The 23,882-nt window shown below is 55.7% G+C and overlaps 12 protein-coding genes across 12 annotated transcripts; 7 read left to right on the plus strand and 5 right to left on the minus strand.

Annotated features, from left to right (window-relative positions):
* Window positions 1–772: 772 nt before the first annotated feature.
* Window positions 773–2,679, plus strand: VTJ04DRAFT_9542 (uncharacterized protein; the record flags this gene model as incomplete). Its single annotated transcript, XM_069368101.1, has 7 exons — window positions 773–986; window positions 1,034–1,213; window positions 1,261–1,522; window positions 1,575–1,844; window positions 1,895–2,217; window positions 2,266–2,496; window positions 2,546–2,679. 7 exons carry the CDS (start codon window positions 773–775, stop codon window positions 2,677–2,679), a joined length of 1,614 nt encoding a protein of 537 aa, XP_069214278.1.
* Window positions 2,680–2,724: 45 nt separating this feature from the next.
* VTJ04DRAFT_9543 (uncharacterized protein) lies at window positions 2,725–3,000 on the minus strand (the record flags this gene model as incomplete). Its single annotated transcript, XM_069368102.1, has 1 exon — window positions 2,725–3,000. The coding sequence occupies one exon, from the start codon at window positions 2,998–3,000 to the stop codon at window positions 2,725–2,727; it is 276 nt and encodes a 91-aa protein (XP_069214279.1).
* Window positions 3,001–3,108: 108 nt separating this feature from the next.
* VTJ04DRAFT_9544 (uncharacterized protein) lies at window positions 3,109–3,757 on the plus strand (the record flags this gene model as incomplete). Its single annotated transcript, XM_069368103.1, has 3 exons — window positions 3,109–3,426; window positions 3,476–3,667; window positions 3,725–3,757. The coding sequence occupies 3 exons, from the start codon at window positions 3,109–3,111 to the stop codon at window positions 3,755–3,757; spliced, it is 543 nt and encodes a 180-aa protein (XP_069214280.1).
* An 84-nt stretch (window positions 3,758–3,841) lies between these two features.
* VTJ04DRAFT_9545 (uncharacterized protein) lies at window positions 3,842–4,633 on the minus strand (the record flags this gene model as incomplete). The annotated part of the gene is made up of 2 exons (XM_069368104.1): window positions 3,842–4,316; window positions 4,455–4,633. The coding sequence occupies 2 exons, from the start codon at window positions 4,631–4,633 to the stop codon at window positions 3,842–3,844; spliced, it is 654 nt and encodes a 217-aa protein (XP_069214281.1).
* Window positions 4,634–5,229: 596 nt separating this feature from the next.
* VTJ04DRAFT_9546 (uncharacterized protein) lies at window positions 5,230–7,817 on the minus strand (the record flags this gene model as incomplete). The annotated part of the gene is made up of 3 exons (XM_069368105.1): window positions 5,230–6,749; window positions 6,800–7,343; window positions 7,395–7,817. 3 exons carry the CDS (start codon window positions 7,815–7,817, stop codon window positions 5,230–5,232), a joined length of 2,487 nt encoding a protein of 828 aa, XP_069214282.1.
* Window positions 7,818–8,763: 946 nt separating this feature from the next.
* On the plus strand, window positions 8,764–9,765 carry VTJ04DRAFT_9547 (uncharacterized protein; the record flags this gene model as incomplete). Its single annotated transcript, XM_069368106.1, has 2 exons — window positions 8,764–9,463; window positions 9,551–9,765. 2 exons carry the CDS (start codon window positions 8,764–8,766, stop codon window positions 9,763–9,765), a joined length of 915 nt encoding a protein of 304 aa, XP_069214283.1.
* Window positions 9,766–9,985: 220 nt separating this feature from the next.
* Window positions 9,986–11,542, minus strand: VTJ04DRAFT_9548 (uncharacterized protein; the record flags this gene model as incomplete). The annotated part of the gene is made up of 3 exons (XM_069368107.1): window positions 9,986–10,511; window positions 10,567–11,345; window positions 11,399–11,542. The coding sequence occupies 3 exons, from the start codon at window positions 11,540–11,542 to the stop codon at window positions 9,986–9,988; spliced, it is 1,449 nt and encodes a 482-aa protein (XP_069214284.1).
* A 1,629-nt stretch (window positions 11,543–13,171) lies between these two features.
* On the plus strand, window positions 13,172–14,978 carry VTJ04DRAFT_9549 (uncharacterized protein; the record flags this gene model as incomplete). Its single annotated transcript, XM_069368108.1, has 2 exons — window positions 13,172–13,508; window positions 13,567–14,978. The coding sequence occupies 2 exons, from the start codon at window positions 13,172–13,174 to the stop codon at window positions 14,976–14,978; spliced, it is 1,749 nt and encodes a 582-aa protein (XP_069214285.1).
* A 372-nt stretch (window positions 14,979–15,350) lies between these two features.
* On the plus strand, window positions 15,351–17,109 carry VTJ04DRAFT_9550 (uncharacterized protein; the record flags this gene model as incomplete). The annotated part of the gene is made up of 4 exons (XM_069368110.1): window positions 15,351–15,636; window positions 15,689–15,724; window positions 15,971–16,269; window positions 16,333–17,109. 4 exons carry the CDS (start codon window positions 15,351–15,353, stop codon window positions 17,107–17,109), a joined length of 1,398 nt encoding a protein of 465 aa, XP_069214286.1.
* Window positions 17,110–17,460: 351 nt separating this feature from the next.
* Window positions 17,461–17,910, plus strand: VTJ04DRAFT_9551 (uncharacterized protein; the record flags this gene model as incomplete). The annotated part of the gene is made up of 2 exons (XM_069368111.1): window positions 17,461–17,663; window positions 17,733–17,910. The coding sequence occupies 2 exons, from the start codon at window positions 17,461–17,463 to the stop codon at window positions 17,908–17,910; spliced, it is 381 nt and encodes a 126-aa protein (XP_069214287.1).
* Window positions 17,911–19,331: 1,421 nt separating this feature from the next.
* Window positions 19,332–21,405, plus strand: VTJ04DRAFT_9552 (uncharacterized protein; the record flags this gene model as incomplete). Its single annotated transcript, XM_069368112.1, has 5 exons — window positions 19,332–19,422; window positions 19,515–19,595; window positions 19,682–19,827; window positions 19,884–20,512; window positions 20,571–21,405. The coding sequence occupies 5 exons, from the start codon at window positions 19,332–19,334 to the stop codon at window positions 21,403–21,405; spliced, it is 1,782 nt and encodes a 593-aa protein (XP_069214288.1).
* A 621-nt stretch (window positions 21,406–22,026) lies between these two features.
* VTJ04DRAFT_9553 (uncharacterized protein) lies at window positions 22,027–23,559 on the minus strand (the record flags this gene model as incomplete). The annotated part of the gene is made up of 1 exon (XM_069368113.1): window positions 22,027–23,559. One exon carries the CDS (start codon window positions 23,557–23,559, stop codon window positions 22,027–22,029), a length of 1,533 nt encoding a protein of 510 aa, XP_069214289.1.
* Between the last annotated feature and the right edge of the window lie 323 nt (window positions 23,560–23,882).

The following is a 23,882-nucleotide window of genomic DNA, read 5'->3' on the forward strand; positions in this document are numbered from 1 at the left end:
GGGACGACGTTGCGAAGATGCCGTCTTGGCCTTGTTATACAGGATCCATTTATCCGGCGGAGACGCCTGTCACCTAGACGGAGCAGACCCAACATATCCAATCGTGGCCTGTCTGCTCTCCAAGCAGACCAAACGGGATGGGAGATTGCTGGACATGGACGCGGAACTTCTCCGGAGCACACTGAGAATGCCCCAAATCCACCATCCCCGAATGGAGACCGTGGCCACCTTCATGCGATGGAATTTGATCCTCTGAATGGGATGGTAGCAGCCGTTGCATCCTCCGCTCTCGTGCCGTTGGTACAGAGAAGACTTTCTCCACGCCGGGTTGCGACTCATTGATCCGGAGCCAGTACCATCCGCAGCGACACGGCGCAAAACCTGCAGGGTGCAACATCAAGACACCACACAGTCCCCTCATCCCGTGCCCGCATGCAGAGGATTGGTGACATCACGACCCAGCTCCGCGACCTCCAGAACATCCCTGGACCCCGGATCGCCGGTTACCCCAACCATGTGCGGAGGTGTGCGGCCGTCGCGGGAGAGAAAGGCACGCTGTTATGCGACGGCGCCTGGCAGGATGGAAAGTAGCTCATCCCGGGGTCGTGGGCCGTTCTGCATAGATTGTTGGGGGCAATATTAAAACCAGCCGCCTCCAGCACGCGCTCGTCTGGACGGTCTTCCACCCTCTCGCGACTCCTGGGAACACCGCCGGGGCCGTAAACTCCAGCACAGTCACCAAGTAGCATCACCGGAGTCAAAGCCCGGAATCATGGCGATCGGCGCGGCGACGGCGGCCGAGGTCGGCAAGTCCGACCCCATCATCACCCGGCTTGCCAACGAGGACAAGAAATACTTCTTCCAGAAGCCGAACCTGCTGTATCTCTACTTAATGCTCTTTCCGACATGCATGGGCATCGAGCTTACGTCCGGATTCGACTCGCAAATGATCAACGCGCTCCAGATCGTGCCGACATGGACTACCTGTGAGCCAGGCCCCCGTCCGCTCGATGAGCAGCGCTGACAAGGCCAGATTTCAATAACCCCCAGGGTGCCCTCAAGGGCATCATTGCCGCGGCATACTCTCTCGGCGCCATTCTGTCGCTCCCCCTGATCCCCATCGTCAACGACAAGTTTGGCCGTCGCTGGTCCATCTTTGGCGGATCGCTCATCATGGTCAGCGGCGCCATCATTCAGGGCTTCTCGGTGCATGGTACGCGCTCTCAACCCCTCTATTAAGCTCCGTGCTGACCCCCGCAGTCGGCATGTACATCATTGCTCGCATGATCCTCGGCTTTGGCATTCCCACCTGCATCGTGTCGGGCTCCGCGCTCATCGGCGAGCTTGCGTACCCCAAGGAACGCCCCGTCCTGACTTCGCTCTTCAACGTGTCGTACTTTATCGGCCAGATCATTGCGGCGGCCATCTGCTTCGGCACCAACGACATCAAGACCGACTGGGCTTGGAGAATTCCCTCCCTTCTCCAGATTTGCCCCTCGCTGCTGCAAATCTTTTTCGTCTTGTGCGTCACACCTTGAAACACTGTAAAAACAAAATCAGCTGACAATGCCCAGCTTCCTCCCCGAAAGCCCCCGCTGGCTGATCACCAAGGACCGTGCCGAGGAGGCCCGCGCGATCCTGCTCAAGTACCATGGCGAGAGCGACCGTGGTGAGGAGTTCGTCAACGCCGAGTTTGCGCAAATGCAGACCACCATCCGCCTGGAGCTCGAGGCTTCCAAGAAGTCCTGGATTGACCTGTTCAAGACTTCGGGTATGCGCCGTCGTCTGCTCATCACGACCATGCTGGGCTTGTTCACGCAGTGGTCCGGCAACACTCTCATCTCGTAAGTGATCCGCAGATATCACGCTCGAGCCACCCCCTAACAGCGTACAGATACTACCTCGGCGATCTCCTCAAGCTCATTGGCTTCACCGACGCCAAGTATGTCCAAAAGATCAACGTCTCGATCGCCTGCTGGAGTTTGTTCTGCGGTGTTGTCGTCTCGCTGCTCGTCGTGCGCATCCGCCGTCGCGTCATGTACCTCACCTGCACCATCAGCCTGCTCCTTTGCTACATCTCGTGGACGATTTCGATGGAGCGCGCCCAGACTGCTGAGAAGGCCGGCACGCCCAACAACGCCGCAAACATTGCCGTGCTGTTCTTCATCTACGCCTACTCTCCCTGCTACAACATGGGCTACAATGCTCTGACATACAGTACGTCGCTCTCTCCACCCACGCTTTCTTCATGCTGACACGCAACAGCCTACATGGTCGAAATCTGGCCGTATGCGGAGCGTTCCAGCGGTATCGCGTGGTTCCAGCTCTTTGGTCGCCTCGCCGGCTTCTTCACCACCTTCGTCAACCCCATCGGCCTCCGCGACGTGGGCTGGAGGTACCTGATCTCGTACTGTGCCTGGCTAGCTTACGAAGTCGTCTTTGTCTACTTCATGTTCCCCGAGACGTTCGGTCGCACTCTCGAGGAGCTTGCCTTCAGTATGTTTTTCCTGATCCACTGCCTCAGAACGTGTGCTAACTGTCTCAGTGTTCGAGGACAAGCGGCTTGCCGACGAGGCCGTTGCGGCGGTCGAAAAGGTCGTCGGGCACCACGGAGGCGACGTCGAGGCGCGCGGCAGCACCGAAAAGCGCAACGTCGAGACCAAGGAAACGGTTGCTTAAAGCATGGTCATGCTCCCATGGAAAATGGTGGAATCGAGGGTTGGGTCAGGGCAAATGTATACCCGATAGTTCAATCGCATTCACGTAATTTGGTTCTTGCGATTTTGCTGATGGCGCCCATGTTTTCACTGTTACCCTGTGTTGAACTCGGTTGTTGATTTGTACTCCTGTTGGACCCTCAGTGAGGGGAAGGTTGCAGGTCGTGAGAACGTAACCGAGCGCAGCCGGCCTGGGCCTCTCCGAACGCGCAGGGATATTGTCATTGTTACGGCCAAGACGCGCGGTGGTTACCAACGGCAATGAGCACCACGCCATGGCCATAGTGATGCGCTGGTAAAATACAGCGGGATGATACTCTTCATATTGAGCCAAGCATCACGGGAGAGCCTCTCTCCGCGACATATAAAGCAACGAGCCCCGACCATCACTATGAACCCTGGATTTCACCCCGACCTCCCTGGCCGCCACCCTGTTGATCTCAACGACTCCATCATGAAGGTTCTCCCTTGCGTCCTCGCCCTTGTTGCGGCGCCGCTGTCGGCGCTCGCCCTCCCGACCGGAGAGGCTGCCCTTGCGACCAGGCAGTGGGGAGGAGGAGGACAACAAGCTCCGCCCCCGTGTGTCCGCCAGGACCCTCCGCCGAGCCAGGAGGAACTGGAGGCCCGGTTCCGTGAATTCGTGGATTACTTTGTTGGGCCGAGGAAGAATCTCTACGAGGCCTTCAAGTTCATCGCCGCCGACTACATTGTAAGAATTTCCAAGATACCAGGGTCCGTTCAAAGCTAACCCTGAACAGAACCACAACCCCATGGCTGACAACGGCGCCCAAAATGCCTGGAACATCCTGAGCCCGATCTGGGGCAGTTTCCAGCACGTCCTGCTGCGTTCCACCATCAAGGACAACATGTCCTGGGTCAATTATCGCGCGGGCTTCCTGGGCGAGGTCGTGGACAGGTTCCGTTGGGAGGGCGGCTGCATTGTCGAACACGTAAGTTGGCCGATGCGCATTGTCACGACCAAAACCGTCTCTAACATGCAACAACAGTGGGATCAGGGTGAGGTGTACCCGAGCAACTAAACCATGATGCGTTGAGATAGTACCACTTTCAATCCATAATATTCGTCACAAACTTCATCCTAAACTCCTTGACAATCTGAGTGTTCAACGTGTCAACCTTCGACAGCTTATCGGCTTCCTCTTCCACGTGTCCGGGGAGGCTTCATCCTTGGTTGTGGCGATAGCGATCTTGTCGTAAAAGACCTCGTAGATGCCCTCAGGAGGTTGTCGCGTCCTGTCGTCATACCAGCCGTTCGCATACAGGCCGATCCGGAATTGAAACTGCTCCGTCTCGGTGACCGTCGTGGGAATGTCTTGCTCGTCCAGGACCTTTTTCCCGTCATACCAGACCTTCAAAAAGCCGGTTGTGCTGGCCTGCCAGGAAGCGCCAATGATGACTCTGTGCCAGTCCCCGGCCGTGACATCGACGTCGAGAGGGTATTCCACGATAGTCTGGTTGCAAACGCTCCCATGCTTGGTCCGGGTGAAGAGTTGAGAGCCAACCATCCACATCATCGTGGTGGGCATGTAGGAATCGCATGAACTGTCGAATGGCGCAATGAACTGGGCAATGTTGTAGCTTATAGGAGGCGAGAACTTCCACTCTGGATGAAGACGGAACGCAAAGCCGTAGTACCGTGTGTCGCCCAGCCCGTAGCCCGCATTATAGCGTACCTCAGAATGACAGCGTCCGGGGTAATCGGGGTCGAAGACTTACCCAGCGACTAGGGCTGGTGGCCTGTCAAAGTAGACATCGGTAGTCTCGTGGAGGTAGCCGTTGTGCTCAACCTGTGCTAGGTCCCAGCTTTCTGTGGTGCCTTCGTTGCAGAAGATTTTCTTGGCATTGGCCGAGGACGAGGCGACGAGAAGCACTGGGAAGATGGCAGCAGGTTTCATGTCGAGAGGAGAGCGAGCGCGTAGAAACAACAAGGCGGATTACATTCGAAGCATTCGATTTTGGGGCTGAAGGTTATGAGCCCACAAGGTTGAACAGGTCAACGGAAAAACAAAGCCGCGTTAGTTTTATATCAGCATACCTCAACCTTCCATGTGCTAATCTTGGCCTCGTAAAGATGCAGAGCCTGACCCAAACCCACACCATGCAGCAAGCCATGGGTCGAGTGTCTGGGGTGTAGTATTACTATATGCACATGTTCCCATCACCAGCCAGGGGTTCAGCACAGCTGAAGGAACACCTTGAAATGCCTCATCCACTTTGTGTAGCCAAGTGAAACGCTACGACTAGCCAGCTAGGTACTCAAAAGCAAGCCTGGTAACTCCAATCTGTCCCAAGGAATCCCGTTGTGAACTACATCTACAAAGCCAAGGTGTACAAAGCCAGACAACCTGGGGTTCCACCTACAAAGTCCATAACCTAAATGACAGTTACATCAATTAAACTATTGCCTAGTACCAAGATCTTACAAGTCTAATCCCCGCATGCATCATCAGTAATCATTACAAACCTAACCCTAAAACGCCATTCCATCGTATCACGTCCGAGCATTGGCCGTGACTGACTCATCGCCCACACCATCCTCGGTCTCGTACCCTTGAACCCTCTTTTGAAGTCGTTCCATCCTCTTCGCCTCCCTCACCGCCGCGTCCACAGCCTCGATCAGATCAACATGGAAGAACGGCCGATCAACCCCATGAACTGGCAATAGCCCTTTGTGCGGCTGCCCCTTTTCTGCCTCGTGCCCATCACTTGGTGACGCCGCCGGGCTCGCCACGACATAGACCGGCTCCCACCCACCCAAGATGTTCTCTTGGTCCTCCGCCCTTGCGCCTGGCCGTTCAATCAACCCAGCCGGCGCCCCAAACCCAGCCACAGCAAGCGCTCTCCTTGTCCACGGATTGGACAACCCCGCAAAATGCCACTGCACACACCTCCCATCACAAGATGCCCCATCGCCATACTGACAGGCATGCCTCTCAAGGGCCCGCCGCGCGTCAACAAGGCCCTGAACAGTGGTAATGTCGATCGCGTCAACAGCCGTGCAGTCGAGCACAACAGCGCGGAGAGTGGGCCGGGTTGTCCCCTCGCCGGCCTGTGTCGACTCAGTCCGCGCAAAATCGCTCCACAGACGGGCAGACTTGGAAGAGGGCTGGTGGCCGCTGGGGCGAGTGTGTGACTTGACGTAAGAAACCAGGCGTTGGATGTGCTGCGCCTGGTTGGTGTAGTTGAATCCCGAGGGGAACTGGTAGATAAAGACACCGGGATACGGATCCGTGACCTCGATGTCCGGGTTTGATGCATCACGGTGGTCGATGGGCAAGTAAATGTCACGAGCCTTTGCCTGGAAGCACTGGCTCACGGGGCGTGCGTCAAGCGAAGCCGTCCGCTGCTCGGCCATAGTTGTCCTGGATGCTAGGTCACTGTCGCTGGCTCCCGGGGATGTTATTATCGCCGGGGTCTGGTAGTGATAGACGCGAGTCCGGCCGACAAAGTGGCCACGACCGCGGGCAAGGCGTATAAGCAAGATGGCGAGCGAGATTCCGATAGTGACGTAGATGGAAGTTTCCAGGGAGACAAAAATAGCGAGTAGAACCCCGATCCACCAGAGCACAAACTCCAGCGGGGAGAGTTTCCAGTACTTATAGAGCGTCTTGGGCGGCGTTGGCAGATCAACGACCGCGTGGATGATGAGCCCGGCGAGCGCGGCCAACGGAATGTAAAAGAAAACGGTTGTCAAGGCGTAGAGGGCGAGCACCAGAATGAGAGCACTGAACAGCCCTGCCAGCGGTGTGCGCACGCCAGCTTTTGACAGAACGGCAGAGGCACCAAAGGATCCCGTGCAGGCGTAACCTCCCACAAAGGTTCCGACTAGGTTCGAGGCGCCCTGGGCCAGGATCTCCTGAGAAGGGACCACGTCGTAGCCAAACGTTCGCCCAAAGGACTTGGCAATGGCCACATGCTCGATGACGAGGATAATGACGATGGCAGGAAGCTCAGGAAGCACAAGCCGGATGAGGTCCTTGCTCAAGGGTGGTGGTCCGGCGTGGATGAACCCTAGACTATGTGTTAGATGGTCCCGGGAAAACAATGCAAGGTACACTCACCCCTCTCGATGTGCCCAACAATTCGAAAGGCCGGTGCCTCTCTGCGATTGCGATTGACCAGCCAACTGATAAACGTGTACACGAGCATGGCAAAGGTGAGCCGCAGCGATGACAGGATGGCCCACGTCTTTTGCCTCGCAGGGTCTCGAAGTTGCATCCGGGTACACAGGTAGCGAATGCAATAGAGCAGCACGATGGATGACAACCCAATCGCAGCGTCGAGCTTCGTTCTCGGCAGGCCCTTGAGAGATTCGATGATGACACGGTACGCCGCATCGCGCGTGTTGACGCCGGTGATGCCCATGAGGGTCGGGAACTGTGTTGCCATGATGGTAATGGCAGCTGCTGTCACAAACGCCGAGATCGAGATGTAGGGGATGAACTCGATAATCCACCCAAGCCGTAACAGACCGATCGCCAAAAGAACCATGCCGGATACCGCCGACAGAACTTTGGCAATGGCCTCGTTCGTGTAAACGCCGGGATGCTTTTCTTGCACTGCAACAACAACCGATCCGACGAGGAGTGACCCGACAGCTGTTGTCTAAGCACTTGTCAGCCAGTTATCAGCAGTCTTCCATGGACTTGGACTGACCCCAATGACGATATCCTTAGATGTCCCGAAAATCCAGTAGATGGCTGCACCGACGAAGCTCGTGTACAGGCCATATTCCGGCGACAGCTTCGCCAGCAACGCGTACGCCATGGCTTGTGGGATCACCACAAAGCCGACCGTCAACCCGGCAATGGAGTCGCCAATGAGCCAGGTCCAGTTGTAATGAGGAAGCCATTGTGTGAACAAGAAGACACTGCGAATGTATCGAAGGGCGCCTTGTGGTGTTGGGATGAGCGACCGCAGGAACTCTGCTACCGTGGGATCGAGTTCAGTGTAGTAGTCAATCCCGGCATTGGCACTCTGCAGGAATATAGCGGGTGGTTGCCTGTTTTTGGACTGGTCCGAGTCGATCTTGAAAACCTTTTTCACAGCGTCTGAGACGCCTCGACTAGAAAACCCCATGGTGACAGGAAGCCGCCAGATGGGGCAAGATTCTGGAATGAAACCGGGGGTGCAATGTCGAGGGATCAGCTAGACCAGGCATTCCAAGAGAATATGCCATGGCATGATAAGGCACCTGGTAGGTATTATAGCAGTCAAAATGAGAAACGGCGGACATGGTTGGTACCTCAGATAACGTGGCAATCTCAGCCAAGAAAAGCCAGGAAACCGTCACCCTTGCTACGGCCCGGCCGGTGACCCGGCGGCTTGGTTGCACATCCGGGGTGGCACTCAACGGCCGAGTTCTGTCCTTCTTCCTTCTTAGCAAATGCTAGCTTGCACTAGCAAACCTGGATCCGGCTTCACGAGCAAGACACATGACGGATATCCGTCTCATCCAAGGCCTGAACAGATCCTTACAGAACCAGGTTTCGAATGTCCAAACAGGCGTTATCAGCATGGCGCCCGGCGCAAGACCGACCCGCAGCTCGGGGTCCGTGCCAAGCCGGGTCGGAAGCCGGGCCTGTATCGGCTCTCGGCGGCTGCACGGTACCCGGAGTGGGGCTGACCTGCCGTAAGGCTCCACCCAAAAGTCGGAACAGCTCTCGGCGGTGGCCAAGTGGCCTTGGCAGCAGGTGTGGAGTTTCGTTCCATGGTTCACCGCCAAAGTTTGGAGGACATCTCTGTGTCCGCCATTACAAGTCCACCGTGAACGTCATTGTCTGCGATTGTTGAATCTAGACTTGAGAAACTGGGCAATTCGCAGCTCCACAAGGCTGCTCTCAGCCTTATGGGGTGTTCGATGCTGCGCGGCAGCCGGAGCTCAGGGAATGCGGGGTTGGCTGGATGAGCCAGTGCTCTCAGTCACTCCCCTTCTCTTAGACATCTCAGGTTGCGGGTCTTCGACAAGCCGAGTACATTATATCTACTTGCGTACACCATTCGTGAGACATGCCCACACCTTACCATGTCAACTCCCGGCAATGGGCCAGAGCTTGCTCCGCGTGTTCGCAAACCCATCCCACCGCCTGTGCCGGCATACCTCCCCACCGTCGGCTCGCCCTTGACCGTGGACACCGCATTGTACGCGGCGATCCAGCAGGCGCCCCGCATCAAGACGGATGACTTCACCCTGCCCATCCGCTCTGGCCGTGCGTGGACCGTTCCCGCAGGAGGCATCGTGCGCATCAGCACCCCCGACGGGCCGCAGGTGGGCGACCTGAATGTGTGGAATACTCACAACCCGCGAGAACGGTTCTGGGCGTCACGGACGCGCCAGCTCCAAGCAGCGCATGTCTCGACGTACGACCGGCTGTGGTCTTGTCTGCCGTATATGCGCCCCATGGCAACCATCATTGCCGACACACTAGCTTGGTACGGACAGGATGAACACGGAGGCCGCGTTCATGATCTTCTCGGCACTCGCTGTGACCCGTACATCCGAGCCGTGTTGACGGGTGGTGATTCGTACGATTTTCACTGCCACTCCAACCTGACGAGGGCAGTCTTGCCATTTGGGCTCTCCGAGTCGGACGTCCATGATGTGATCAACTTGTTTCAAGTCACCGGCCTGGATGAAAAAGGGAGATACTTCATGAACCCGTGCCCGGCGCAAAGCGGCGACTATGTTGAGTTTCTCGCCGAGCAGGATATCTTGATGGCATTGAGTAGGCATCCCTTGGCGCCCTGGTTGCTTCAAAGAGATTGTGAACAGAATGGGGTACTCCGGATAGAATTAGGCTAACGCTATCCAGGCACCTGTCCGGGCGGGGACCTGTCGCGCTGGGGTTTCGGGTCCAGCGAGGACATGACGGACTGTTGCCGTCCTCTTAGAGTAGATGTCTTTAAGCTTGCCGACGATAAGTTCCTGGCACACTCTGGTTGGAAACCAGCGCAGGTTTCTCCATACCGCGGGATGCATGGATTGATCATCGCTGAGGGCGAGAGACAGACAAACAAGGAGACGTAGATGCCCGGAATGAGGAGACTTACCCCATACACTACGGCAATGACTGACCTTCAGGACTCTCAGAGCCGAAATGACTTGGCCGGTGCATCGCTAGACTCTCAATCAACTAAACTCGCCACATCTCACATGAACCAAGAGCTAACAACTGCGTTCCTTTTGGAACCAGCATCATGAATTATGTCCGAACCGTCCAAGACAATGTATTGCTTCATTATTTCTTTTATAGTGTCCTTTTCAAAACGAATACCCCCCGATCCAGCGTGTTCACAACAATATACCCGCTCTTAAAGTATGGATAATTGGCCCAGGTCCCGGTAAATGTCAAATTACCACCCCCAGGCATATCATCATCCTCTGGCCGCGTGTCAAAATAGGCCACCTCCCGGATGCTTCGGCCGCTCGGATCCATGGGCACAGACCGCAGATCCAGGATACTGATCCCCAAGCCGTAATTGCTCTGGTATGTATACCCGTCCTTGACATACTGGTTGTGATCGATGCCTTTCCTCAAGCCCTTATAAAATCCCGTCTGCTTGGGTTTCTCCAGAGATGAAATATCCCAGATGTAGGAAACAGGGTACCCGTCATTGGCCAGCCCTGTTCGGTTGTACTCGTCATACTCGTCGTCCGTGATGAGGTACTGCTGCCACATCGGATCCAGCACCCAGCCCTGATGGATGTAGGCAAAACCTTCGTACGACGTGCTCGAGATGACGGTGATGTTCTTCTTGTTGGTAACGTCAAAGCTGATGACCGTTTAGCAGGAAGATCCAAACATTGGCCTTCATGGACGAGACTTACATGGTGAACGCATCTTCATCGTATCCGTAGCAGATGTCCCTCCCGTAGTACTTGGTGTCGGGCCCCCGGTACACAATGCACTGTGCGTCGTGAACGTATCCATCGATGCCAGTGCCGCCTAGCAACTTTGGCTTGGACGGGTTCGTCAGGTCGAAAAAGATCATCCCCGCTCCATACGGACCCTCGCGTGGCTGAAATCCCGTTGCTGCTCCGTAGTTCAGCTCCTCGTTGGTGACAACGTTGTGCGATTTGCCGAGAGGCAGTCCCTCCATCCACCACGCCGTGAGATCGCGCTCGTTGGTAAACTTGACCGGCTTTTCGGGGTTGACTTTGAGAAGCTTGGACATGTCGAAGATCTGAATGCCGTGCCGCACAGCCTCGCTGCCGATCAGAACGTAGTTCTTGAAACCCTTGATCTCGCGCCACATGGACTTCGGAGCGGTGCCGTACTGTGGAAGACGGCCCAGGTAGACGAGCTTTCCGTTGGGCGTCACTTCGGCAAAGGCCGTGCCGTCTTCCTGCGCAACAGCAATGAATTCACGGCCTTCCGGACTCGTCCATCCCCAAATGCTCGCTCCCATGCCAGAGGCGCTGCCGAGCTCAGCATGTGTCTTGAAGTCATAGAGATCCAGGTTCTTGCAGCGGAAGGTGTTTGCGGGATCGCCCGGCACCAATGCAGCGACACCGCGACGGCATGGAACATAATCCTTCTTGGGGCCCGAGCTGGCGTACCGACTCGAGTTAAAAGCCCCCTGCTGCAGGAACTCGCCCCATATCCTCTGTCCCCGCGTCAGCGTCTTGTCCATGCAGTGTCCGGTTCAGTTTCACTCACATGCTTCGTTGCCATAATCCGTTCATGAACAAGACCATTGGCGTACATCTCCGCGCGAAGCTTTTGATTCACTGCAACCTCCCTGCCGGAGGCAACAGCCACCAGCAGTACAGTCAGGGCGACAATCACGTGAATGAAGGCCATCCTCGGTGGTGGTGATGAATCTCGACGACCAGCGCCAATGAAGGTTAGGTTCCTGGCATTGGATTGGGCTGAGCGTCACTGTGCAGGTGATGCATGGATCTTCAACTGAGCATTCAGATGTGTCGATCCAGCACAGCAGCTGGTGAACATAGTCATCCACAGATATATAGAGCTCACACAACGTTATCCCCGAAGGACCGAAGGGATATGTAATGGAATCCCCACCGCCTCGCACGGAACGAAGCGGCCTCGGGGTGAAGGACCCGAACCACCATCTCAAGTCTATACATTAATATGTACTGGCTGGGCCTGGCCTGATGGCCCTAGCATGCGGCTCGTGTGCGCCTCGTGTGGTTTCCAAAATTGGAGCCTGTGTTACGACAGACGTCTTGAACCGTCTCGGCTCGTGGTACGAAGGAAGACACCAGAGTTCTAGAGACTAAATCCTGCCAATGAAAAGTGTCACGGGGCTATTGTATAGATGGAGCCAACGGGAGGACAAGCGTCAGCCAAGGAACCCAGCGGGTGAGCAAGCAGCGCAAAGAACAACGACTAGGTATCCCGGGGTCGTGATGGCCCTGGGTACAAGACAGTGGCGAGGCGGATATAGCCTGACAGCGGGCCCGGCGCCGGCTCAACTAGATGTGTGCGGAACATTTATGCCGGCAACAGAGTCCAAAGGGATGATGTTTGACCGCCCGGACAAGCCATAAATCCGGACATCTAAGTCGTCATTCAGCGGACAATCGAAACTGCCCAGGCAGCTTCACAGCAACCCGCATAGGACAACATGCTGAGGAAGTTGGACTGCTTGACAAGTCAATTGAGCCTTCGGTTGCTCCGGACTTGTGGAGTTGGAAGGGAATCGGAGATCGCACATTGATCCTTTCAGGGCCTTGCCTGTCCAAATGAGTCAAAAATACACCAGTCAATTAATCCCAATCAGCCCGGCTGTAGAGATTGTAGCCAGTGGGAAACGTCAGCCAATTTAGTTGGTGATATTAATAGGGGCAGTACGGGATGTCGCCCTCCACCCCACAGCAACAAACCGTGATCTGCAGAGCGGGTTAATTAAGGGGACACGGAACCGCGAGGCTGGGTTGAGTGTTAGCAATTATCCATTCTGGGACAATGGGGATAGAAGTCCGCGGATAAACAACGGGCACGGAACCGACCGGCTCGATGTTGGTGTTTGCTCGCCACGGGTGCCAAGCCAGAGAGCTCGGGGCAGAACGGCGGAGGATTGATTTTGCGGCTCCGAGATCTTGGGCCGGATGCCACCCGGCCGCCAGCCGTTACCCTGTCCTCTCCCACTCCAGCGCTCACCCCGCGATGACGACACTACCTCAACTTCGGCGTGCTTGCGGTGCCCCACCGTGATGTACGCCCATAGCTCAATTGACCAGTGAGAGGAAGCAACGGGATTCCAGTAGAAGCCATGGACCTTTGTTGAGCGATCCAGGTTGGTTCGTGACTTGAGCTTGCCCTGTTCAAGCCAGCGAAAGAGTTCGAGACGAGCTCGAGTTTGTCTTGCATGCGGTGACATTGCATCGGCATTGTCCTCTTATCCCCGAGTCAAGGCGTTTCCCCTCAAATTCAAGACCCCTCCATGCGTCCTCATTCATCTTCATGACCAAGTTCCTACTCACAACATTCCACGTTCCACGTCTGTTCTTCACGGCTATACGGGGCTTCAGCGTCGTGACACGGTCTCCCACTCAACGCTTCGTTGCAACATCGACCCCTAGGATGGCGCAGGAGTACAAACTCAAGGGCGTGACGTCCCTCGGGCTCAAGCCCGGCGAGAAACAAGAGGTGGAGGTGGAGGGCCTGGATGCAAAGGTTCTCTTGGTGAATGCTGGCGGCGTTGTCCAGGCTATCGGGCCCAGATGCACGCATTACGGTGCTCCCCTGGTCAAGGGCATTCTTGGAGTCAACGGAACGCTCACTTGCCCGTGGCACGGAGGTACGATCATATCAAGCTCAGGTCCATGCCCAACATGGCGAAGCTAACGTGACCGCAGCCTGCTTTAGCGCCAAGACGGGCGACGTTGAGGATGCGCCAGCCCTGGACCCATTGCCCGTGTTCAAGGCTGTTGAACGCGACGGTGCAGTCTACATCACGGGTGACAGTGACACCATCAAGCGCGGAAGACGGCCGCCGAAGTTCAAGTGCGCCGCCGCTGGAGGCGACAAAGTCCTCGTGGTGGGAGGCGGCTCCGGTGCCCTGGGCGTCGTCGAGGGCTTGCGCGGAGGAGGGTACGAGGGCGCAATCTCCGTCATCACGAACGAGGGTTACCTCCCGATCGACCGGCCGAAACTCAGCAAGGCGCTGTTGACGGACCTCGCGAAGCTTCAGTGGCGCGATGAGGCGTGGTACAAGTCGGGCAGCGTCGACATTGTGCACGACGAAGTGACGAGCATCGACTTTGCCACCAAGACGGTCACCACCAAGTCCGGCGGCAAGTTCGCCTACACTAAACTCGTGCTGTCGACGGGCGCAACGCCCAGAGCTCTGCCGCTCCCGGGATTCAAGGAGTTGGGCAACATCTTTACCTTGCGCAACGTTCATGATGCCAAGCGCATCAACGAGGCCATCGGAGAGAAAGGCAAGAAGATTGTGGTTATCGGATCCTCGTTCATTGGCTTGGAGGTTGCCGTGGCTACTTCCAATGGCAACGACGTGACGGTCGTCGGGATGGAAAAGGCGCCGCTCGAGCGTGTTCTCGGAGAGAAGATCGGCAATCTTATTCGCAAGACGATTGAGGGCAAGGGGGTCAAGTTCATTTTGTCGGCCGGCGTGGAGAAGGCGGAGGCGTCCACCTCTAACCCGGAGAACGTGGGATCGGTGCACCTTAAGGACGGAACCAAGCTGGATGCTGACATCGTCATCCTCGGGGTTGGGGTGGCCCCCGCCACAGAGTATCTCAAGGACAACAGCGCGATTCAGCTCGAGCAGGACGGTAGCGTCAAGGTCGATGAGACCTTCACTGTGGGAGGACTCGATGGTGTTTACGCCATCGGTGACATTGCAACACACCCGTATCGCGGGCCCGGAGGGGATGGCAAGCCTGTCCGCATCGAGCACTGGAATGTGGCCCAAAACTCGGGTCGGTCGGTGGCCAGTCACATTTTGAATCCGGAACGTGTGCCCGAGTTTTACACGCCGGTGTTCTGGAGTGCCCTTGGTGCCCAGCTCCGGTACTGCGGCAACACTTTGGCCAGCGGATGGGATGATGTCGTCCTCCAGGGTGACCCGGAGAATGGCAAGTGGGTGGCATACTACGCCAAGGGGGAGACGGTCGTGGCCATGGCGTCCATGGGAATGGATCCAGTTATGGCCCAGTGCGCGCAGCTGATGTCCCTGAACAAGATGCCGACCAAGTCGGCGTTACAGGGGGGATTGGATGTTCTCAGTCTTGGTCCTCCTCAGTGAGAGTCGCCTTGACAGCCCAAGAGATGCAAGAAGGAAACCCTAACCCTCCCATCTGGGGACAATGGCACAGAATTTTCCACGACCAGTCAGTTCTAGTAAACATGTTGGTCGGCTCTATTAGTACCTGAAATGCAATCGTCGCTTTATTTGCTTGACTTCGGGTCTTTCTACGAGCAATACGGTTCACTCTCAAACCAAGATGAACTCAAAGTTTTCCGGATGACTTCCCCACCCGCAACCCTCTGCACTGTTCGTTTGAGCGAAGGATCAACTTTGTATTCACACTTACCACCAATCCAAGTCCCTAGGTCTGGCCCATGGTCCTTTCTGGTTCGTTTATAGGTTTTCAAGAAGAAATCGATATCCGGAGCCATGGTTGAAGTCCTCAGTGCCGTTGGTCGGCTTTGTCTTCTTTCAGTTTCTTTCATCGTCATCTTCTTCCTCACTATCGCCGCATATCGCCTATGGTTCCATCCCCTGGCCAAGGTCCCAGGTCCCCGGCTTGCCGCAATTTCCAACGTCTGGCTGGCGTACCATGTGCGAAACGGCCGGGCTCGGGAGCTGGGGAAGCATCTACACTCCGTCTACGGCTCAGTTGTCCGCGTCGGTCCGACAGAGGTTTGGTTTGACTCGGAAGAGGCTTTCAGGAAGATCTACGGTTCGAATTCCCCCATGGAACTAAGTCTGAAGCTGGCTGACAGCATGTCAAGGAATTGGCAAGGGCTATGAAAAGTCAGAGTTCTATTGTAAGCACACGCCTCTCATTTCTTGTTAACTGTCCGGTTGCTGAACTCCAGTCCATTTAGTGGCGACTGCCCTGAACAAGCCCTCTCTGGATTGGAGGCTTCGTCCACACTTCCCAGATACTCTGGATTTACTCTCGGAGTTTGATATTCCAAGGTACCGTCTGCAACGAAGACTCCTGGGCCGAGTGTATCGGGCACAGCATCTCAAAGTTTTTGAGCCGGCTGTCGACCGGGCCATTGCGGCAGTTGTCTCAGAGCTCAAGGCGATTGGTGGTCTCGAAGTTGACTTGAAGATGTGGATGCATATAATCGCCGTCGAGTGCCTTGGGGCAATGGTTCTCTCGTGGTCTCCCGGGTACATTAAGAACCGTTCTGATGGCGGCACCAGCACGCAGAGCTACTTGGGCTGGAGGAGGAAGAGCGTGTTTGGACTATTCCCGACTGTGACAAAGTTGTCATTCCTGTCCAAGACTCTAGGCCGAACGTTTTCCAATCTCTGGGGTGTGACTTTTGCAACCCCCAAGGGTTTCAAGCCTTTCTTCACGGTAGGTACATAAGCAGAGGCTCCCACTTCCAGCGGCGGGCGTTAGTTAACCAAACCCTCACAGCCTGTGTACCAGAGAGTCTCCAAGAGAGTCAACAACGCGCTCCGGTCGACGAACTTCCCTGCTAAACGAGATGAGCGCAAAGACCTTCTTGCCGAGCTCATCAGGCTTCATAAGGACCACCCCGACTTCACAGAGAACTACCTGCGGCGGATGGCGGTGACAAACTTTGGAGCCGGCCACGAGACTCTCTGTTCCACCCTCACGGCGGCCATTGCCATGATCGGGTCTCATCCACATGTTCATCGTAAGGTGGCGAGCGAGGTGAGATCCGTGCATGGTGACGGGTCCCGCAACAACGGATCGTCGATCCCATACACGTTAGCTGCCATCAAGGAATCCCAAAGGCTATATCCCGTCATCGGCATGTCGCTCTCCCGCAAGGTTCCAGCTGGCGGCACTTCTCTGCACGGCCACTTCCTCTCGGAGGGCACCACGGTGGGCTGCAATCCTACAGCATTGCACCGCAATCAGGCGATATTCGGGCCTGATGCGGACATCTTCAATCCGGATCGGTGGCTTCGACGGGATGGCCCCGAACAGGCCAGCGTGATGGAAAGGGTGAATCTCATCTGGGGAGGTGGTGGGCGAATATGTCCTGGCAGGCACCTGGCAGAGCTCATTGTCTTCAAAGTAGTTCCTGCGTTACTCCGGGAGTTTGACGTTGAGATAACGACCATGCCGAAGGAGAGCGACATGCCTTGTTACTTCATGGCGATGATGACGGGGGTCAAGGTGCGGTTCCAACCGGTGTCAGAACCTGTGGTGATGACCATGTAACTTCTTTCCTGCCTGGTTTCCTCCAAGACAAGACTTATATCGCAAATACTCGATCCTTCTTGAACAACTTGATAACTTGCTTCGTCTTGATGGTGAGGATCATGTGTGAGGTCAGTTACACTGTGTGGGCAGATATGCTCGACAACCGACAACCTGGATGGCTGCGGGGTCTGTGCCAGTCGTGCCTTGATATTCTGAGGTACGTTTCTGTGTGGCAAACACTTCGCCCAGATTCGATTATGAGGTCATAAGCCGAATATCCTCCTTTAATCGCGTCTCTCACTCTTCTCCATGAACCCCTCACCAAACATTCAACTCACAAACAACTTCAACTCACAGACAACAGCCAAGATGATGAAGTGTACCATGCGTCTGTACCAGTCGATCTGGAGTTTTGCGGTAGCAAAACGCACCTCTGGACGCATTCAATCTTCTCTGTGGCGCCACCCGGCTCATTCGCAGAGACGATACGACTCGGTCTTGACCCGCCCGAAGCCCGACGATATCGGGTTGGCTGGAGGCCCTGATCACTTTGGCGAAGAGGCATTGCGGCGGTAAGTCCTGTCATGATCCACTTCATAAGCAATACTAGAGCCCGGCGCTGATGAGATGCCCGCAACCAGAAAGTACATTTGGAATACAGTGATCGGGACCATGGCTGCGTGCTCCGTCCTCGTGGGAGCGAAGCTGGCGAGGATGCGGGATCCCAACGCGCAATACGTGCTCGTGCATGATGCCTCCAAGGGCGAGCTTGACGATGTCAAGTACATCAAGGCTTCGGAATTGCCAAAGACCACATGAAGTTGAACCGCTGTGGGGAGACATGTTCTGAGGTTTAGGGATTGAAGTCAGGCGCTTATTTGTCAGGTCATGGAAAGTAGCAAAACAACATGAAGTGAATATCATAGTCGATTTGAGATGCAGGCTTCGAAGTCTAACACCCGTTCTACATGATCCCTGGTTCACACAGGGTGTGTCATCGACGTCATACATCGCCACTATAAAAATGAGCGGTTACAGATACAGCCAAGCAGGTCTCCGTGAAAACTTGTACAACTTGAACCTGACAGTCCCAAGCTCACTTGTAAAGAATCCCGCGGAATCACACGGTTCAAACTAGATATACAAATGGGCATCCCTTACTCAAAACAAATCAACTCGGCATTTCACCAAGTCACCCCTCTCGTCGCCGAAGGTTTTCGCGTCCTCCAAACAATTAGGGACATAGCTGTTCTGGTTGCTGTGATCCAACTCTTTGCGTTCTTCTTCCTGGGGTGGATCTCGCTCGCGGCGCTGGGACTGCTGGTTACCCTGAACCCTGATCTTGAGGCGGAGCGGCAAGCGTTCGTCACACCAGCAGTGAAGTGGTTTTCTTCGTGGTTGTTGGATCCGGAGTATCGAGTCGTCCTGGGAATGGGGGTGCTTGCTGTTGTCGGCGGGATAGTTGCTGGTACATGGGCCGGGCTGTGCTTGATGAGAGATCCAGTGTTGGTCCGAGATGATCAAAATGGCGTCCAAGAGCCGCAGCCGGTGTCCTAGTAACTAGAAATAAATAATGTGGTAAATAACCTCATATTCATCTGCACGCTTATGCGTAGGTATGCACAACCCTACCTTCTCCTCCCCAGATGCTGATCGATCGGTCGCATAATTAACACAAGGCAGCAGCACATTGCACGCCGTTCCCGGCCTTCAACTACATCTTGCTTGGCCAATGTCAAGGATTTCCCCGACGGCATGAAGATTGCTTGGTACTGCACATCCCCTCCGGCTAAGCGGGTGCTCTGCATCGCTTCCACCACGCCCGCGTGTGGATAGGATATCTTCCCACAATCCCGGCTCGGCACCGAGCTCACAACCATAAAACCCACATCCCTATGAGCTTAACCCCGCCCACCTGCTGTGTGCCCGTTTACGGACCTATGCGATTGCCGGTGACAGGCCGAGATCGATGATTCTCGTGTAATATGGTACTACGCCTGTTTAAGGCAGCTGTGTGAATCTGGGTGCTATCCGGTTGAGCAGGTCTATGAATGGCTCCCTCCAGCAGGCTACTTTGTCAGGGCTGAGTAAGAGCCCATGCGCTGGACGGGAGGCTATCTTATTTTTTCCACCCCTGGGGCATGCTAGAATACATGATGCCTGGATTGCCCCGCCTGAGCAGCTCTGAGCTTTTACCGTAGTTGAGCACAACCCCTGATGAATTGACATACCGTGAGAAAATGGCGGACGAAGACGTGGTAACAACCGATCTTCTAATCGTGGGAGCTGGCCCGGCCGGGGCCTCTCTAGCCTGTTTCCTCGCGTCATATGGTATGGATCTCTGGGTGATGTGCATAACTGCCTGCCATGCAGGATAGAAAGCCTCAGGAACCACGACATGCTAACCATCCAATCTTGGGCAGGGAGAACGGGAATCATCATTGCTGCTGCACCTGGGACGGCGGACACCCCGCGAGCCCACATCACAAACATGGCAGGTTTAGGTGGGTGGTCGCACTGAGCCTCACTCTGTGACGTATAGGCACTTTTGGATGAACGCTGCTAACTGACTTTTGCCACGATGCGACAGAATGCCTGAGGGACATCGGCCTCGAACAAGCCTGCCTCGACGTGGCTACTCCTGGCCACAACATGGCGCACACCAGATGGTGCCGCAGCATGGCCGGCGAGGAATTCGCGAGAGTGTACTCGTGGGGTCACGATCCGGCCCGAAAGGTATGGACAAGCGCCATGTTCCAGGATGGCAGAGGGCCTCCGCTTACATTACTTAGGGCGACTATGAACTGGCTAGCCCATGCACACATGTAGATCTACCACAAACTCTGCTCGAGCCCATCCTGGTCCGCCGCGCTATCCACTCGGGATGGATTGTTCGATTCAACACCCGGTTCAAATCCCTGACACGGCCTGCACCTGACGTGGTGGTTTCGGAGGTGGTGGATGAGGTGACAAAGCGGACGTACAAGATCAAATCTCGATACCTGTTTGGATGCGATGGAGCGCGCAGCCAGGTGGTACGCGAAATCGGCCTGCCCCTCATCAAGAAGCCCGGTCAGGGTCTGGCTTTGAATGTGTTGGTGCGGGCCGATTTGTCCCATCTCATGAAGACGCGGGTGGGCAATCTGCACTGGGTGTTTAGGCCAGAAGAGCTCGACGCGCCGGCGTGGGGATGGGCGTGTGTTGTCCGCATGGTCCGGGCCTGGGACGAGTGGATGTTTATTTTCTTCGCGGCACCAGGATCCGATCTCACCGCCAAGGACATGGCGGCAAGTCACGAAGAGTACATGGCCCGAGTGAAGCAGCTTATCGGCGACGATACGGTCAATGTCGAACTTCTTCACGTTGGGAAATGGTGGATCAACGAGACGGTGGCCGAGAGATACTCGGATGGGGACAACGTGTTAGTCTTCATCATCCCTTGACAAGTTGGAATTGCGGACAAGCTGACACCAGAGCAGATTCTGTTTTGGCGACTCAACCCATCGACACCCCCCGTTCAACGGCTTGGGATCAAACACCTGCATCCAGGATGCCTTCAACCTGGCGTGGAAGATTCACTACGTCATGTCCGGCAAGGCTGGGGCCAAGCTCCTCGACTCCTTTACTCTTGAACGACAACCGGTTGGAGCAGGTGTGATCGCCAGGGCGAACCAAGGATTGCGTGACCATGTACCTTGGCAGACGGTAATCGGCATGCTGGAGCGGGATCCGGAAGAGCGCCGGAAGATCTTGGCCGAATTCGACGACCCGGGTGAGCGCGGCCGCAAGCGACGCCGGGACTTCCGAGAAGCCATCGAAAAGACAACCACCGAGTTTCACGGCCTGGGGATTGAGATGAATCAGCGCTATGTCTCGAATGCCGTCTATCTGGAAGATCAGCCGCCACCTCCACTTCCTGTCGACCCGATCAAAACACATCTGGTCACAACCTTTCCAGGTCATAGACTGCCGCATGTTTGGTTGAACTCTCGGTCCCCAGGGAAACCTATCTCTTCCATTGACCTGGCTGGAAAAGGTAGATTTTGTCTGCTCACAGGCCCAGGAGGTCAGGAGTGGAAATCGGCAGCACAAGCTGTATCAGCCGCTCTCGACATTGAGATATCCTGCTACTCGATTGGCTGGAAGCAGGACTACGAGGACGTCTACTTTGACTGGGCCAAGAAGAGCGAGATCGAAGAGGATGGCTGCGTCCTGGTGCGCCCGGACCGGTTTGTAGCTTGGCGGTCACCGAGCATGGTTGAACAGCCGGCGAAGAAGCTTGGGGAGGTGATGAGATATGTGTTGGCTCGGTGAGAACTGGGCACTAGGCCTGAATTGAAAGGAGGGGGTCTTCGCTGTCGTGATATTCTCGACAAACTCAACGCTACAGTGTGGAAAGAACCGTAAATAGTCCAGAACACTGTCTACATGCTGGCACAAGTCGATGGCACAAGCGTGTTGTTTCGTTACTGACGCGATTTGGCTCCCCGGACCACCGTCACGGAGTGTATCTAGAACCACAACTAAGGTGTAAGAGCACTCGTTTTTTTCGTCGACTGGTGGTTATACCCAGATAACTATATCTTCGTAAGCTCGGGCCAGAAGCGGCATCTCCTTGCAAAGCACGGCCAAATCCTGAGGCTCATCAATCTCAAGCCCGACGCTTGGACCTGACATTGATTGGAAAAGACTAACAGAGAAGCTTGTACACCAACGCACAAACCAGCGAGCTCAGTGTTGCAGGTTGAAAGCATTCAAGGCTGCTGAAACGTCCGCCCGTCTCTAGAGAAGTCACTCCTTGTACCCATGCCACCGCGGGATTGGCAAATACAACCATGATTAATACGATAATTATCCACCAACATGGGAGACTGTCGAGAGCAACTCACCCAAACTACAATAGTAATTACACAGTCCCAGGGAAAAGAAAAGTGCTCAAGCCTTCCGGAACTTCTCCAACTTCGCCCTCCCTGTCATCAAAGTCCACACCCACAACGCATCTACAACCACCACGTCCACAAAACTAAACACCAGACTCCCACCAAAAACAAAACTGTGATACGTCCACGCATTTGCCTCATCCAAATTCCCCACTTGGCAGACAATCGCCCACGGCAACACATACAGCAAATTGCTTGCCAGGCTCTGGTACAGATACCACTTCGGCCTCGTCGCCAGTAAAATACTTGCCAGCTGCGTCGACGTCGCATAAAAGATGTAGCACCAATCGATCGTCCGCCACATGTACGCCGCGACCTCGGAAACCTCCTCAGAATCGCTGAGATACCACCCAAATGACTTCGCGCCTCCAAGCGAGAGGCCGATGGCGACCGGGACCTCGATCGCTACCGCGATGCCCAAAGCGAGGAGCGCGGGCTTCGCGATGCGCAGAATCGTGCGGAACGCCACGCGGCCGGGCTTCAGCGTGTCCGTTCCGATCTCGCGACGCCATGCGCCCCAGCGGTGACCGACAAACGTGAGACTCGCGGCCTCGAGCGCCTGCACGGGAACCATGACCAGGCCCCAGCGGATGGTGTTGAACACGCCCCAGGCGGTCGCGTAGGTCGAGCCGAGGCTGACGATGGTGGTGACCAGCCACAGGTAAAGAGCGTTGCGGACGGCGGACTCGATGAAGGTCAGCAGCCCAGGGCGGAGGAGAACTAGGAGGGCGTGGAGGCTGGGGCGGGTGCTGTCCTCTTCCTCGGAATGGTTTCCGCGCAGAACGGGCCTCGTCGTTGTCCAGAGGAAATAGGCCAACCCTGCGAACGCGGCCGTCATGTTGCAGGTGAGCTGGATCCCGGCCTGCATGTTGATGGTGGGCTGGTGGCTGCCAACGTGGAAGCGGGATATGATGAGGAGATCCAGGATGATGTTGACGGCGAACTTGGTGGTGCTGATGACCAGTGGCACGTCGGGCTTGTCAAGCGCCCGCGTTGCTGCCGCCACGGCCGTCTCGATGGCGGAGCTGAGCGCCGAAAAGGCGCTGATGCGCACGTAGGTGATGCTTACATCGCGCACTTCGATGGGAACGAAGCCTTGGGCAAAGGTGGCCGCACCAGCGAGGAAACCAATGCTCATGATGAGACCGAGGACCGATTGGAACAGGATGAGGGTGTGCGTCAGACCAAGCCGTTGCCTCCAAGTCCTCGATGCGCTGTCGCCAATGATGACCCATGCGGCGCGAGGCAGGCCCTCGTTCAGCACTTCGGCGACGATCCCGATATATGTGTAAACATCCGTGGTAACGACGAGGGACCGGTCAATGTTGGCAACCCAGAGCTTGGCAAGCGTGCCATACAAAGCAGGCAGAATGAACGCGGCGACATTGAACAGCAGTGCGCCGCCAAAATGGTCGCGGTGCCAGCCCCAGAGGCGGCGTTTGGGACGGAGTTGGTGGTCTTCATCCTCATATGGGGAGGGCCGCGCCGCCGCGGGTTCTGTGTCTATGGAATCGTCCTTTGGCAACATGGTGTATCGTCGCGAGATCCTTTGGAAGAGGGAGGGACGTGATGTATCCATTGTTTCTGCACGTCGCGCTGTTATAATACCTGTCTGGTTGCACCGAGGTCTAAAGGTGGGATGGCCATCCAGGGTGACCGCGTGATGATCTCTTGCGTCTCAAGAGCAGACCTAAGGCCCATCATACTTCCAGAACGATTCCGAAATTGGACTAAATGCGGAGAGCCTCTGGTCATTGATGCATGGTTGGTATGTTGAGGTCTGATGATCATTGTTGGTGTTGATGCATAGAGGCCAACCACAGGCTTGGCACATTAGGAGGAGGGAGGGGA

This window comes from Mycothermus thermophilus (assembly GCF_041956435.1).
Source record: "Mycothermus thermophilus strain CBS 625.91 unplaced genomic scaffold VTJ04scaffold_7, whole genome shotgun sequence".
Taxonomy (NCBI): domain Eukaryota; kingdom Fungi; phylum Ascomycota; class Sordariomycetes; order Sordariales; family Chaetomiaceae; genus Mycothermus; species Mycothermus thermophilus.